General features: G+C 35.1%; 1 protein-coding gene across 1 annotated transcript in view; it reads left to right on the top strand.

The window, feature by feature from the left end:
- The window catches only part of LOC118191970 (phosphatidylinositol-3,5-bisphosphate 3-phosphatase MTMR14-like), a 52425-nt gene extending 36579 nt beyond the window's left edge, over nt 1-15846 (top strand). Inside the window, exons 11-15 of the mRNA XM_085827714.1 lie at nt 2694-2757; nt 4575-4734; nt 4833-4869; nt 9161-9219; nt 15460-15846. Of these exons, the coding sequence (XP_085683840.1) occupies nt 2694-2757; nt 4575-4734; nt 4833-4869; nt 9161-9219; nt 15460-15781 (642 nt within the window). The 3' untranslated portion in view covers nt 15782-15846. The remainder of the gene's footprint in view (nt 1-2693; nt 2758-4574; nt 4735-4832; nt 4870-9160; nt 9220-15459) is intronic.
- The last annotated feature ends 600 nt before the right edge of the window (nt 15847-16446 follow it).

Raw genomic sequence — 16446 nt, 5'->3', positions numbered from 1 at the left:
TATTTTCTTAGAAAGTCCAATCCGAGTATGCAAGAATCGGTGATCTCTGCTACATAGGCCGTGTGATGGTAAGCGGCACTTCCAAACGTGATGTTAACGTTCACTTTTGCATCGATGTCGATCTTGTCACCGGACACAGTCTGGAGGGTAACGCAGGGCGGCATCCAGATAAGTTTGCTTCCCAGTTGTTGAGCCAAATCTTTTCGGATGATGGTAACGTTGGCTCCTGTATCTATCGTCATATTGCAGGGAACTCCATTAATAAGTCCTATTACGAAAAGTCCATTACTGCCGCTTCTCACTGCCGCGAGGTGGCCACTAATTAGTTTCCCTGCTGTTTGTTAGAAACGGTCTTAACATCCGTGCCCTGGGGTGTTCTGCAGTTCCGCCGTATGTGTCCTTCAGCTCCACAGTTCCAGCATTTTAAGGTCGGTTTCTTTTCACTGATATTTCTTAAGTCATTGAGTTGTCTGGTTATATCGTCTAGACGAACAGTAACTTGATCCCTTGGTTCCTGGACATGAGCAGCTCTGATTGGGTGGCGGTCTCTACGAGTTGCTTGCTGGGCTGCCTCGAATTTCATGGCGGACACTAGAGCACTTTTTAAATCTTTTACATCCGCTATTCGTAGAGCTTTCTGTATTTCAGTATCCCGGATGCCGTCGATAAAGTATTGCAAGGACAGGATTTCCCTTGTTTTTGTCGGGCATTCCGAAAAGGCGAGATGGGACAGCCTTTCAACATCCGTGGCGAGCTCCTGAAGTGTTTCGGTAGGCTTCTGTTGACGAGATTTTAATTGGAGCCTGCGGTAGTCTTTTAAACACTTCTCCCCGAAGCGCAGCTCCAAGGCGCCGGAAAGAGCTTCGAAATCTAATCTTTTGTTTTTGGGAAGAGTCTGAAGGATATCCGCTGCGTCGGCTCTTAAAGAAGCGGCAAGATGACAGGCCTTAGCTTGGGAATCCCATCCATTCGCATCAGCCGCGATAGAAAATTGTCTTATACACCTGCCAGGAGGTCTTCCCATCATATGTCGATAGCTTCAGAGAGGGACGAGCAAGCATGGGTAGAAATTTAAAACCTTCAGGATTTCTCCCTGCCGTCGCTACAAAATTCTTTAAATCGTCAACTTCTTTGGTGACCGCAGAAACTCTATCATTAATTTGTTGTTCCACGGCAGAAAGTCTCTCTTCCATTTCGTTTACCGAAGAAACGTTTTCTTCAATGTTTCGAACTTTATTTTCAACTGCGTCAATTCTGCCTTCCATAACCTCGAATTTGTTTTCTATTAAGCAGGCCATTTCTCTTTTCATTTCGTCTTGACTTTCTTCAATCCTCACTTGTATAGCTTTTATTTCTTCTTTTTAAAAACGAAATAAAAGTTGTTAAATAATCTGTTAAAGTTAATTGACCAGCATTCATTTTTTCTTTCATTTCTTCTTCTCCCGCTTTCATTTCTTGCTGGGCCGTTTTCATTTCCTCTTTAAATGCAGCAACGGCTGATATCAGCTGTCTTAACTGCTCTTCCATCTCTCCTGTGATTGGCATTCAAATCCTACTTCTGACACCAAAAATTGTTGCGTGCGTACGGGTTCGTTATGAAATGAATGCACAAGTCCGATGAAAAATGAACAAAAATTTATTATTATCACAACAAAAATGCTTAAATTTTCTCAAATTATCATGCAGTATTACAATATCTCACAGTAGTTTTCTTTTAACTACTCAAATGTCCAATAGAACGTAATTCAAAACAGCTAAAGAACGCTAATCCGCGAATTCGCTACAATCAACAACAGCAGTTTTCTAAACAACAAAGTAAGCAACTACCACGAACTGAGATGTTTTCCTCCTTTTATAAAATTTTAAAATTGCACGCTAGAATTTTCCAGTACTTTCTCGAAATCAAAAAGAGATATTTATTTATTTAACGCACGCGCTCTTGTATTTTCAATTTTCCGGCTTAGCTTTCTTTTAATATTCGTCACGCGCTCCACTCCGCGAGAAATAAAACCATTTAATTTATTATTGAACTAACAATAGCTTTTTAAATAGCAAATTTGTAACAATATTTTGACTAACGCCAACTGAGCAATAAAGAAAGGTTGCTGAATACTGTTAGTTCAACCCCCATTCAAATGCTATGGGATGGGTTGCTTGCATGGACGTTTTTGTCTTTCCCTATATGTGATGTAGACAAGAGATAGTGTCCTTAAGAATCCTCATCAGAGAGCCCCTGACCTAACTTGACAGTTCTTATGTGTGTTGTCGTAATAAAAAACCTATCTTTATCTTTTTCTGATATGTAAAATGCCTTTGCGTTATTTGCCATAATCGATGAGCTAAAAATTTGCCAAATTACGTGCAGTTCTCGCAATTTATTTGCGTTTTACAAAAATCAGAGTATAAAATGCCATTCCAAAAATTCGTTTAATGAAATTGGTCTCCATAAAAGTTGCGCTTAGACAATTTTTTCGTTGGAGTCTCTATTAGTGTAACAAAATCCAGTATTCTTTGTCATATATTTCATGCAGTAACCTCTTACATAACATGTGGAGAAACTTGTCTAGTATTTTTAATATCTTAACTTTGTGTTAAAATTTTATCTTGAGCTATAGATACAAAATATGAACTCGGTTTCATCTTGCTATTTGAACTTTTAATAACTTGTATGTAGACTAACTTTTTTTTTCCAGGCTTGGGACGTTCTCAAACTGACGAAAAATTATCTTTTGTTCTTATTGTCCTGTATAACCTCCGGTGAGTTATAGCTCTATGCATTCTCGGAATATTTATCTTGGAACATTTGTCAATAATTTGCTTTAGATGAGATATTAAGTACTTAACGCATAATACTAAAGCTTATATAACAAAATTTAGTGATTTAGGGTTCCCGAAACGTTCGCGTAACTTCCTTGGAGAAAATTATGCGAAAAGGTTTCTTAATACAACAAACTGGAAATAAATACCCGAAGCAATTGAAATCTGGTGTTTTCTTAAAATTACAGCGAATTTTCCTGTGTATCTATTATCCACAATCCTATAAAAATCTTACCTTTCACTACTTTAAGTAATTCCTTTCCTATATATATCGTATACTTATAAACTGGACAATTTGGTAGTGATAGCTCATATCTTGAGCCATTTTAAACATGCATAAATCAGGACGTCTGCTTTGTACGAAGAGTTTCAGGCTATAATACCTCTTGAATCGTGATTTTAGGACATCCTTATTAAGCTCATAATTCCGCTCTTTCGTATTATTGTCGACCGTGAAAGATGGTTACCTATTCTATAAAAGTTAGTTCTTTTGATCTAATCTAAATGAATCTGTGAGGTCATATGTGATCCCACAGCTCTCGAATGCATTTTCCAAAATGCAAGGAAAATATGCACCAGTAACAGTTTATATTCTTGTTTTCATCCGAAAAAGGTGAATCAGGTTTACCGCATACGAAACCCTATGCGTTAGTAGAGTATACCGCGATGTCTCCTTTATCCATAATTGGAGTTGAATCCTGCTACTTTTCGACAATTTCAGTCTGCTTTATAATATACAAGCAACCTTAATCTAATTTTTAAATGCAAGGAAACTATCCGCTTTTAAGGATTTTACTTACCACCAGCTAAGTTGCTGTGCCACCTGTTATGACCAGTATTTGTACTCAATTGGCGGAGCATTCTATTATCACTAAATCTAGTCAAAAATCTTTATAGAATATTACAAATTTATTTAAATAAATTTTTAGCTAAGTTTATAAAGTTACTTCCGAAGATGGGTATTTGTGCCGTATGGTTTTGAAGAGAATGTCAGACTTTTACTGTGCTGAATTATTTTTTCGATTGATTATAGATTTTCGCAGTTTCATTGCCAGATAGTCTGATAATTTTAAGTTTCTTTCCTAGTAGCTTACTTTTATATTTGTTTCAGCCATACCTAGGCTTTTTCAGCTGCGTACGGCTTGAAATTTAAGTCTCGTGATTCCGCACTCTAACATAGTGATCGATGGTACCGGTTCAGCCGCATATCCAGGAATCTATACTGCAATCCGAAGCGAAAGATGGGCTGCAAACTGGCCATGCGCCGTCAGGAAATGTCATTTCTCTGACTAAAGAGTGAATTCTCTTGAGGGCAACAGGATAACATTTCCTACTAATGACCTTGTAAGGCCATGTACTTCCCTATGACAACCTCAATAATCTCCTGGTGCAGGCTTCTGGGACACCAGGGAGCTTTTGCTGTCGTTGGAGAGGCCGCGGAACAAATGCCTATTTACCTCTGTTAGACACCAGGTGTTTCAGTCCTCCGTAACCTACTTACTTGCCTGTTAGCTCTTGCGTCCAGTTTCCACAGGAACATAAGATCCTATTCCAGTCTTGATTTGAAATGTGATAATGGAATTGGCAGAGATAAGTTGTCCATTTGCACTATTTAAGGCTTCTATAAACTGAAATGGCTATTTAAGGCGTGTATAAATTGAAATGAAAGAATATTAAGATCATATTTGGGGAAATAAAACAAAGTGATGTTTTTGTGTAAATTTTAAATATTGCCATCTGCATTGATAATATTTTAGGAAAAGGTCTTCTCGTCCACTGCGTAGCTGGTGAAGATAGGACACCACTTTTTATATGCCTTTTACGACTGTCTCTGTGGGCCGATGGCTTGATACACAAAACTTTAACCCCCCTAGAGATGACTTTTCTTACGGTGGCATACGATTGGTATCTTTTCGGGTAAGTATTGCTTTCTCAATTAAAAATATTTAGAGAAAGGTTGCATAGCTGGATAGTAAAGTTTCTCTGTTTAACCATCTGTCTTAATTTATTTACAGGCATAATTTACCTAATCGGCTTGAGAAGAGATTTCAGGTAACGGAAATTTCAGTACTTTATAACTGAATCCTGTGTTTTTGCTCTTTTTGTAGAAATTTTCCGGTATTGGTTAATTAGACAGAAGTTAACGTTTAAAATCGAATTTTCAGTGTACAATGTATAGATATGATTCATGCTGCTACAGAATGATTATCAAGTGGTACTGAAATTTTAATCTGTATGTATAACATTAAGAACTCAACCATATTTAATTTCACATAAAGGTAGATTTGTCCCATTACTCAGCTTTTTATCTGAAGGTAAATGTTCGATGTTTTGTAACGATACTTTTCAATTTAGCGATGACCAATGGTAACAAACTGTAGTCGTGAATTGGTAAATAGGCAGTATTTTGAATTTGAACCAATATTAAGAGTTGCACTGAATTCGTCGCGTAGATTTAAGGACCTCCAATCAATGAACTTGGATTTAACGGCCAGAATTTGAGTAATATAATAAACGTAGTAAGCAGAGAAAAATGCGACCAATCTTTGACTAGATGAGACACGCCAGCGGATGCAATTGTAACAGGACAGCGGTTCTTGCACAGAATAAGTCCTAACACCACTCAGAAGAGAGAATTTAGGCTGTCTTCATAATTCGTGTGTACGCAGCTTCAATTCTGATCAGATCTTTGGCTTACGCTGCTGCCGTGTTTTGTAGTGACTTGGTCTTCTGGTCACGTGGTACCGTCGAAATATTTAAGGGAATTATTAATTCTTGGATGGTTGAGTATGAATAAATTACTGTAGCTAATCATATCTGGAATTAAAAAACAAAGCATGTGCACTTCAGTGTAACGCATAAACGGGAAAGAAAACGGGGTGTCTACAGCTCATGCCTATGAATACTGAGATATGAAGGATCAAACTGTTTCAAATATTCGGAAGATTAAAAACTATTTCTGATTAACTACAGCGTAAAAAGTTAAATCGGTGATTCGACAGTGGAGATGGCAAGCAAATGAAGTTCAGACGACGAACCGTTAAAGTGTAACCTACAAATCGGATGTCTGTGAAGATATTAAACAGTCGCTTAACATGGATGAGGATGTTCAGGTTATCTGAATCTGTCAGGAGCAGACAGGACTAAGAAGAATCTGTCATGTCTGTTTCTAAACTATCTGGAGTGGCCGTATGGGCAACCTCATGGCATACGTAGAAAGATGTTCAAATAGGGAATTATTTGCTTATTAGCAACATTTTCGGCATTTTTTAAAGAAATATTCTATGCACACAACTTAAGCTTTTACCCCAGCCTTCTAATACCCAGTAGTGCACACTGGTAGTTTGGTCCAATATTCAAGGCCTGGCAGCAGGGGCGTTTTTGAGGTTTACTTGTGTGTGATGTGGATAAGAGTCAATTTCCTTTAGGAAGTCCTCCACGGGTCATCCCTCCCTTTCCGTGTAATGCCCAATTGCAAAGCATGTAATAAACTTTAAAAAAATAATGTTCAGTTGTAACACGTTTTTAATAAAGTGGCGTTTGCATTTAATACTTCATTTTATTCGATAGAATTTTAAATGTTTTTCGTGTCTAGCTGTTTAACGATCTTCATATGTTATGACACTCTTCCGTCCTAATTAATCTGTTAAATTGTTTATTGTGTTTAAGTATTTAAATCATTAGTATAGTCTTGTTTCTCTGTTACAGACAAATCTTGATCATGATTTGTCTATAAAAACTGTACTTGGATCCTGATTATACAGTAGTCTTTATCAGTATTTCCAGTAAGAGCCGGCGTGGACCTGCGCAATATCTTTAGTACTTTCATATTAAAAATGAGAACAAAACCTACATACTGCAAAATACTGTGGATAAACGAAAATATTACTTGGTTACCGCCATTTTAAGATTTTTATGGGTGGTTAAAACTAGTTTAACACTAATCTTTGAATATATATCGACATAATTCAAGGAAGGTCTTCCAACCTTGAACTCTTAATTTTTCTTCAATAATGCGAATCTTCTTATCCAGAAATATGATAAATAAGCTAGTTGCTAATATTCTGGGCAATCGCAAAATTTTAGTAGCATTTTTGACTCCCAATGGCAAACATTCCGATAGAATTCTCTAATATATCGGCTCACCCAGGCGAGCAGTAAAGTCTATGAAAACTGATGGTTTGGACCTGGATTAGTCCTGGCGAATGGGGCTGGATGCACGGGCGCTTTCATGGTTTTTCTCATATGTAACGTGTATTGAGTCGGGTTTTCTTTAAAGCCTTTCCTTCTCTGCCTTCGCTTGGACGGAGATCCTTTGAGTGCTTTACCGTAAAACATACTTGAATGTATCTAAAACCCCGGAAAACATCCAAAACGATGCTCCGCCGCCAAATATTGTTTGAATATAGATAGGTATGTTTTCAATTTTCCTGTTTACGCTGATATAATTATATTGCTTAAACCTTATGCTTTCTTAAATAAGAGGAAATTTTGTAGTTTTTGTATATTGCTTTATACCTAATAATTTCAGCGATTTATCGAAAATTCATCAGTTTCATAAAATTGCACTATGCGCTTAAGTCGAGGTGGGGGTAGGAAGTTGATTCCCAAACCTTCGAAATGCAGTAGCAAAACTTCCTGTAAAGATTTTCTCCATATCTTTAGCTCAAAATACCAGTACTAAATTTTGGCTTGAAAAGCATTGTAATCTGTCCTTTAATGCTAATTACTATTCTTTGCACTTGTTGCTTTAAATAAGTTTCCTGAAAGGGAAATTGACTAATTGGTAACCTCCTTCCTCAGCTTAAAAACATTGTAGTAGCCTTATTTTTAACTTGCAGTCAATCTGATTGCTAAATTGAAAATTAAGGACACGTTGGAGCTTGAATGTTGTTTCAGAGCCAAACATTTGGAAGCAAGAAGATATTAAACTGAAAAGTCTGATTTTTGAGATTTTAAGAGAATGTGAAATTATAATGAAAATTTAATAGTCGAAATAAAAAAAAATCCTTGCCTCATCTGAAGAGATGAGCTCAAAAAATGGCTCATTGGAAATTTACAAATGTTTCGTCAAGTAATAAATTAAAAAATAAATGGTACAAAGAAAAAATGTTACATCACGGTGTTACAATGGAAAACGTTAAAATTATGCCGCAGTATAAGACAAAACAATAAACTCAATATAGTTTGAAAACTCGGGCAAAATAAATTCACGCAGGTGGAAAACTTGCAGCATTTTTATTTTGGAAAGAAAGGAATTTAAATGTTAGTGATGGCAGAAATGTTTTTAAAGAAAACGTTCGTTTAAACAGAAGGAATTTCCCTTCCCGTTTAACATGGGGGTAAAAGTCACGAAAAGAGCCATATAACAAGTCTCTCCCACCGTGATTTGAACAGAAGTAGAACTACTTGTATTCAGCGGTTTTAACGCTCGTCCACCCGCTACTTTGCGTTTCTTAAATTTGCAATTGGATTCAATTTGATAACTGAAGTGGAATCAGATTACCAGTTTAGACTTTTTATCAGCGCATTTATTCTGTACACTGAAGAGCCGACCAGCGGCCGAGCGGTAAATTTGCTGAACACTGGTAGTTCGGTTCGAGGTTCGAATCCCGCGAATGGGCCGGCTGCAGTGTTTTCGTGGTTTTCCCCATGTGTAACGTCTATACGAGCCAGTTTTCCTTAAAACGTCCTCCACGAAGGTATCCCTCACCTTAGGCAGATAGCCCTCGAGGCTTTGCCGTAATTAAATAACCTAACCTATACACTGAAGACGTTAGCATAGTATTTATTACGTAAAATCTATTTTTATCATGTTAAAATGATTTCAATTGAAGTGTTTTCGCAGTTGGTATTTCCAGAATTTCCTTAATTCTGATCTTACTTTTTAGACAAAATTTCCGTCAGTTCTATAACTTTTCAGTTCAAGTTGCTGTGTATTGGTAAACAAAATCATTCACTTTATCTACAGTGCCTCTTTATAGAATATTACCCGCTAATTTTATTTATACTTTGTGTTTCTAGATCAGTGCTTTCATTTATATTTCAGAATAACTTTGAGTTCGACATTGAAAGACTGTATTTGTCAGTAAACCTATTCGAACAAAATATAAAGCATACTTGTTATTTCACTGAATGATTATCATGATCACTAATTATCATGAAGGGTATTAATTTTTTACAAAGTAAATTCTACAGTTTATTGTTCGGTATCAAGCCTCCTTCACTGTTTATTATTAAATTTCCCAAACATCAAACAATTTTTGATAACCAAATTAAGCATTGAAATGAAATTTCCATGTTTTCATTACACTCGCAACAATTCCATATAATTTTATTTCAGATAATGCGCTTCTGTTTCTGCTGCCTGGAACATATTTCGTCGGACCGTTTCTCGTCACGGTAAGACTTTCTAAAACTATGCTACTATGTATATTGTCGTAAATACTACTTAGTGCTGAAATTTCTTTCTATCCTCTAAAAGATATATGTTCAAAGACATCAGCAATTTGAATGGCAGCTATTGAACATCTTCAGAGTATTATAGCTTTAATAATTGCACATTCCTTGTAATTGCATATATCCTAAATTTTCTAAACGCACTATTTCTTCGTATAAATTGTTTAATGAATATTTTTCAAGCAAGAAACGTGTACCACAGTTTCCTTTGAAACTTTCGTATCCCAAAAATGGTGTGGAAATTATTAATCTCAGCAAATTTAAAGCAGTTTAATTCGATTACTTTTATTAAAACTGAAGAGGGCAACCAAACCATATGTTTATCAGACGATTCGACTCATTATTAGTCCAGAATTTTGCACATAAAATTTGTAATTGAAGTTATATATTCATAACATTACGATTTCAAATTCACGTATGATAGTGTTCATTTTTAATGTCATGATTTTAAAATTCGAGGTTTTATAATTCTTAAGAGCGATTTAAAGTCGTCATCGATTTTAATAACCTGTGAACATTTGACTGTCTCATTAGTTGCGTCCACATCTGGAGTCTAATTTGATAATGCTGATAATCGAGCAGATTTCTTCAAACCAAACTTCGTAAGCCACGCCATTGTTTAAATCTATTTACTCGCGTATGTATCAAATGTATCGGGCTATTTCCACAATCACGTTCGTTTGACTTTGCGATTCTTTGAAGAGTGCTAGGCGACATGAAAGCTTAATACACTTATAGTTCTGGCTGACATATAGAATCTCTCACTAATATGGCACTGCGTATGTGAAAAAAGCTGCTTTTGTGGACAAAATATGAATTTTTGTCCTGTTAAATATTTTCATCATTTTGAATGAGGTTTGAGATAAGTAAATGCTCTAAATCCAGTAAAATCCAGTGTGGCCATCAGATCTGAGCTAATTAAAGTCTAGTAAAATATACAACGTCCGCAAGGCTGCCATGTGGTCCTCTGTAGTGTAACAACAAAAGAGCTCTGCGTCCAACTGCAATACGATTAGCCCACGGAATGAAGTTTGAGGATCTCATTTGCATTTACCTGCCACTACTTTTGGATCAAGGTTTATACATGCACAAATTTATAAATCCACTGATTTCGCAGGCATAGTGCCTGGAAACTTTCATAGTGTTAGGCTGATTCAAGCCTAAAAGCCTGAGCAGCCAGCTAACATGTTATCTGGGACGAAGGATAAAACTTTAAGACGTCACAGCTCATCTTTAATTTGTTAAGATTTAATATTTATCTAAATTCCAATCAAACCACTATTAAAATTTTTTGTAAGCTTGCTTGAAAAACTGAAGGAAGGTTTCTATTGAAACTAATTACTTTGACAAATCTGAACACTCGAGTTCCTGGTATTTGAATTATTTACAAAATATATAATTAGCGTAGGTTTTTTATAAAACACATCCGCAAATTTCTTCAAAACCATTATTTAAAAGCAAACTTATACCACTGAATGTTCGAATTTAACAGAAGCTAACCTTTATGCCAGTGCTCCGCAACGTTTCTTCCCTGCGACGCACAAAAAAATGTTTCTGGAATTTCGTGGCACACCAAAGAGTTATCAAGGAAGTGCCGAAAAAATTCAAATGCTGACACACTTACCACACAGCAGTGAAATATATAAAAACATTTAAAATAGACATTATTAAGGAAAAATTGTCATTGTGAATTAAATACATGATAAAAAATTGCAAAATGTTAAATACATGTATTTGATTGCGGCACACCTATATCCTACTCGTGGCACACCAGTTGCGGAGCACTGCTTTATGCTCTAAAGCCTAGGTTTCCAAACATTTTGACTCTCGGAGCTCTTTTTTTTATAATCAACTTTTCAACTGTTCCTTAATCTAAAAGTGCTATACTTTAACAAGTTAATAATACTTTCATTAGAAGAGTTCCAAAAAGTTAAAACTCACCGTATTTGTATGTTAGGCCCTCTTTTACTTCATTCGTAACTAATTTTGACTTTCTTTTAGCATTTTCCTGGATAACTTTGTTTCATGTAGAGATTGGCATTTCGATTTTTGAATTCACTGTTTATTCCCATGTAGCTTTCAAGCATAATGGGATTATTTTCTATATACCTGCAAATAGTTAAAAGTCCTAAATATCTTGAATTTAATAATACAGCAATATGTGCAATTAAAAGCAATGTTTTCAGTTGGACAAAAGTTTATTTAGGTAAAATAGTCCTCAAAAGGTTATTAAAACACTCATTATTATTTTGAGTCTTCCCATGTAGGCATTTTATAAGCAAAATGTGACACAGTGAAAGATGTGTTGCTTTTACAGCTTTTATATTGTTTAATAATTAGAATAGTTGTTTAAACTTATTGTTTACATTTCTACGACCATTTAAATATCAACTTCCGTCATCCAAAAATTCACTTCCAGTTTATTTTTTATGCTATAACTTTGCTTCTAGTTATCGTAGAAACAAAAATAAAGCATTTTTGGAAACCTAAATGTATGACGTATAAAATGAATAAATTGAAAAATTTTCCAAAATTTTCACCGAAATGACGAACTTAGGGTAGGCACATACAGTGAGTCCCAAAATTGAGGGTACACTACATTCTACAACAGAATTCATGTTTAGAATGAAAACAAAAACTGTCAGATAAAGACAGTCACCAAAACCTTTAGACGAGGATGTTGAAATATACCTAATCTTAATATTTATTCATAAATAGACATAAAAAAATGCATGAAATACAGAAACAAAATGTACAACAGAAATCGTCAAAAATCTGAGCTCACAAAATTGAGGGTACATGTAGTTGTTTTATAACATAAATTATAAAAAAACAACACATTACTATTTTGTAGCACACCCACTGGCTTTAATGACAACTTCCAGCCGCCGGGACATCTAATCAACAAGATTTTTCGTAATTTCGGGTGAAATATTCCCCACTTCACTTTTAGTACATGCTTCAAATGTTCTTTACTTGTGATTTGATGTTTTCGGACCTCTTTTTCAAGGTGGGACCACAAATTTTCGATCACGTTGAAATCAGGAGGTTGAGGGGGTGTGTTCAGCTGTTTTCGGCAGTGATACAGCAGCCATTCTTTGACAGTATTCGCTGTATGCTTTGTATCATTATCCTGTTGAAATATGAATTTTGATCCTAGTCCCAATTGAGTAGCACTGTCCTTCAAATTATTTTTCAATATATTAAGATAACCTATTTTATCCATTATTCCATCAATAAACACTAGCTTTCCAACTCCCGATGATACCGTACAGCTCCAAACCATTACTAACATACCTCCATGCTTCACAGTTGGAATTGTGTTTCTTAAATCTAATCTAATCTGAATTTTTCTTGCACCACACCATACGATGACTGTCACTGCCAAAAACATTAAATTTACTCTCATCGCAGAAAAAACTTCATTCCAGAACTCTTTAGGCTTTAGAATGTGCTCTTTAGCAAATTTTAATCTCTTAGCTCTATTTTACTAATGAAGAGCTTTTTGAGAGCTTTTCTGCCATTATAACCAGCCCTTCTGATGATTCTGCGCACTGTTTCTGCAGAAACAAATTTACCCTCAGTTTCCGAAGTACTTGCAGCAATTTTTGGAGCACTTATTGTAGGATCAATCCTTACCTTGTGTACAATTCTCCTCTCTACTGCTGAACTGAGAATTTTCTTCCTGCCTCTCTCTGCTTGGTTTTCCAGCGTACCATCCTTTCTAAATTTTTGAATGATTCTTCTAAGTATTTCTCCTATTTTTCTCAAAGATTTGCCTTGATTAGACTAACGGCCAGTTTTCTTTTCTCAATCGTCGTTTCTTTCCTATTCTCCATATTTGTCACACAGAAAGGTAGTAAGCTCAAATTTGTAATATTTGGATACTAAAAGGTTGTATTTTTGTGTAAATCTTAGGTACAAATTATTTTTTAAATTTTACTGGTAGTTTTACGCAGTCATTTAAGAAGTGTACTCTCAATTTTGTGACTTTCAGAAGTTGAAGATTTTCGTTTAAGTAATATATTTTTTAAACGGAGTTTTATAACTTATTTTTTGTGTAGTTAAGAAGAAAAATGTATATTTTTTAATGAGACAAAACTAGGAAAACTTGCATAATAATTTCGATTCTCAATAGCCTACAAATTAAGTTAGCATTAAGTGTACCCTCAATTTTGGGACTCGCTGTACCTTAAATGCACGTGCTTGTATTTTTAATTTTTCCGGCTTAGCTTTTTCATAATATTCGTCACGGGCTGCACTCCACGGGGAATAAAACAATTTACAGTTACGCAAGCAACCAATAAACTATACACTTAAGCCGTTTATATATAAGATTTTGCCATTATGTAACTAAAGTGCATTGTAGGCTTAAATTGAGACAAAAATGAGCGTAAACATGATTATTGAGGCACCTGCGGTTTTATGTTTATGCACTGGTATCTTATGTTCAGCTCTTGAAAATCGGATGAATGCCTTGTTCAGCACTTACACGTATTCTGTACATTATTTTCATCAGTTCACAGAAACCTGCTTTACAGGAGCGCGTAACTGAGCAAAACTGCAGCACTAATTTTTCTTTCTCTATTTGAATTTATCTTGTATGCATCGAAAACTCTAGAAGGCTTTGGTTTTTGAAACGTGGTTTTCAGTTCGCTGTGAGATGTTATGAGATAATCTTATTCCGTTGAACTCGAAGCTGGGTAATGTTTTGTTTGTACTAAACATTCAATATCCATTCAAAGTTATTTAAGTACTTTCTGTTCAATTTTCGAAAAAAAAAAACTCTGAATCCTTCAAAGCTTCGAGATACTCCTGAATATTTTTATCTTCCGAAAACGTTTTGTAAAAGAGATGCAATCCTCAATTTCGTTTTCAACGCTATTTAATCGCTACAAGTTTTCTCTTGGTGTTTACATTACTGTTATATTATCTCTACCAATGATAAACTAGTGTTGCTACAAATTTTGGTCAGTACGCGATTTTATACCCCTGGCCAATACCTTTTTAAACTGTCTCCAATGGTTTTATGATAAAGATGCCACTACTTGTAAGGCAATTTCATCAAATGTCAGTTTTTATCGAGATAACCACCTTAAGTATGCAACAGGAGAGTCGTGATAACCGATTCCTTCGTATATTATTTTACCCAGTCTGCTTTTAAGAGGTCGTGATTTTATACAATTTATATTAATTTATCAATGGAAGCTTATTAGCTTTACAACTAAATATCACAAAGATATGAAACTCTTAGGAAACTCGTTTAAAAATATTTAAGAATGCACAGTATCATCGCTATAAATATTCACTGTAAATTGCTTTAAAATGAACTAGTCATTAATATTTATATAGGCTAAACTTCGAGAAGATTCAAGCGGATTTTAGGAACTCTCGAAGGATTGAGACTCCAAACATTTGCTAGAAGACACTAAATTCATCTTGGCTGATTTCGGCGCCAACACTAACTACTAAATTTCGATTCTACTTTCCGTTCCTTATTGTTTAATTTCGTTCAATTTTTATTTTTCTGGTGTGGCTGAAGATTTCGTAGAAAGAGAGCACGGAGACCTAGGGGTCTAGCGAAGCACATATTAGGAACTACTTTGCACCACTGATAAGAATTCCGACCTAAATTGATACCTAACGGAAAACGCCCATCCAGTGCAAATTATTTAGTGGAAAGATACTTTTTATAATGCATAATATACATGACGATAAAAATTCAACTGTTATTGACAACCACTCCTGTAACGTCACTTGAAATATTACTGAAATCTGCTTTGTATCCTCTCAAAATCATTTGCCTGGTTTCCTTGATTTTCCATAAGTAATGTCAATTATGTAGATTTGGGAATATATAATTAGAAGTAGACACCATCTCTAAATTATTTTAATTTTCAATGTTTTCAGCCGTAAATTTCACATATTGGTTGCTATGATCTGTTCAAGTGCAACTGAAAGAGTTTAGGTTCAAAGCTCTGTTTGCTTAAACGTACTCATCTATTTAAAGCGAGAAAATGTGTAGGCAAGGAACTTTTCTAGAGGGTTCCATTATACTGTACTCTAGCATTTTATATACCGTTAGCTCTAAAGAGAACAGACTAGAACAACTTATAATGAAAAAATTGAATTTTTAATTATCCTTTATTAAAAGTGGATAAACGATATGCATTAAATTTTCAGCAAGCCGTCTTCGGAAGAAGAGGAAAGCAATTCATCTGAGGCTTCATCTGAGGCTTCATCTGAGGAGTCTACCGAGAGTATTTCATATAAAAGTGAGCGGGAGAGAAAGCTTAAACAAGTGCAGAATCTGTTTCTGGAGTATTACGATCCTAGAGCACAACACAAGTGGAGAACTCTGGATATTGATCCTCCTCCTGCTGTTCCTCCTCCTGCTGATGAGCCGCCTGCTGCACCTGGAGATAGTGATATCGATTCTATTACCTTTAGGGAATCAATTAATGATTACCTCCGAAAACGCGTATATGGTGTAAAAGATCTTTGATATGGCAGTTTTCCTTTTTTTAAATTCTTGTTTTATATTGAATGTAATAAACTTGAGTTCCTATATCCTGTCTCTTGTTTCCTTCAAAATACCTGGTACAATTTCATAACTGCAGTTGAACTGGGATGATAATTGTCTTACAAAACATCTCTGGTTGGTCTCCTTATATAACGTACTAGCTGATAAACGCCGACTTTGCTAGCCACATTATCTATTTGAATGTGAACCTAGACTATATGGTCGAAACGCATGATTTCGAACTGCTATTTTTTAAATTTAAAGTCGGGGAATATAGTACCAGTCAGTGACTCTGTCGTAGAGATTTCTGTATTGGGATGTGTCCCCATTATTTAACCAGATCGGATTCCCAGTAGGCCTACACCACGAAAAATTGCCAACATAAAACTAAGGTTTATACATATTTAACTGTTGTCACAAGTTTCATGAAAATAAATTATCTTTGTTGTCAAATTTTTCAATGAATTATAATTTATCCTTTATTTCTTTATGTATGGCCATTTTTTAAATAACATTTTTATTTTTCATCGCAATAATTTCTCTTAATAATATATATTTTCGTGAAACTTATCATAACGGTTAAATATAAATATTATTAACCTTGTAAGGATTGTTAATTTATTTAAGTTAAATTTTGGGTTCAGGAA

This window comes from Stegodyphus dumicola, chromosome 12, assembly GCF_044657685.1.
Source record: "Stegodyphus dumicola isolate Sdum_Otavi_A_Nest chromosome 12, ASM4465768v1".
NCBI lineage: Eukaryota > Metazoa > Arthropoda > Arachnida > Araneae > Eresidae > Stegodyphus > Stegodyphus dumicola.
The sequence above is the reverse complement of the archived record's forward strand: the minus strand, read 5'-3'. Positions and strand labels throughout refer to the sequence as shown.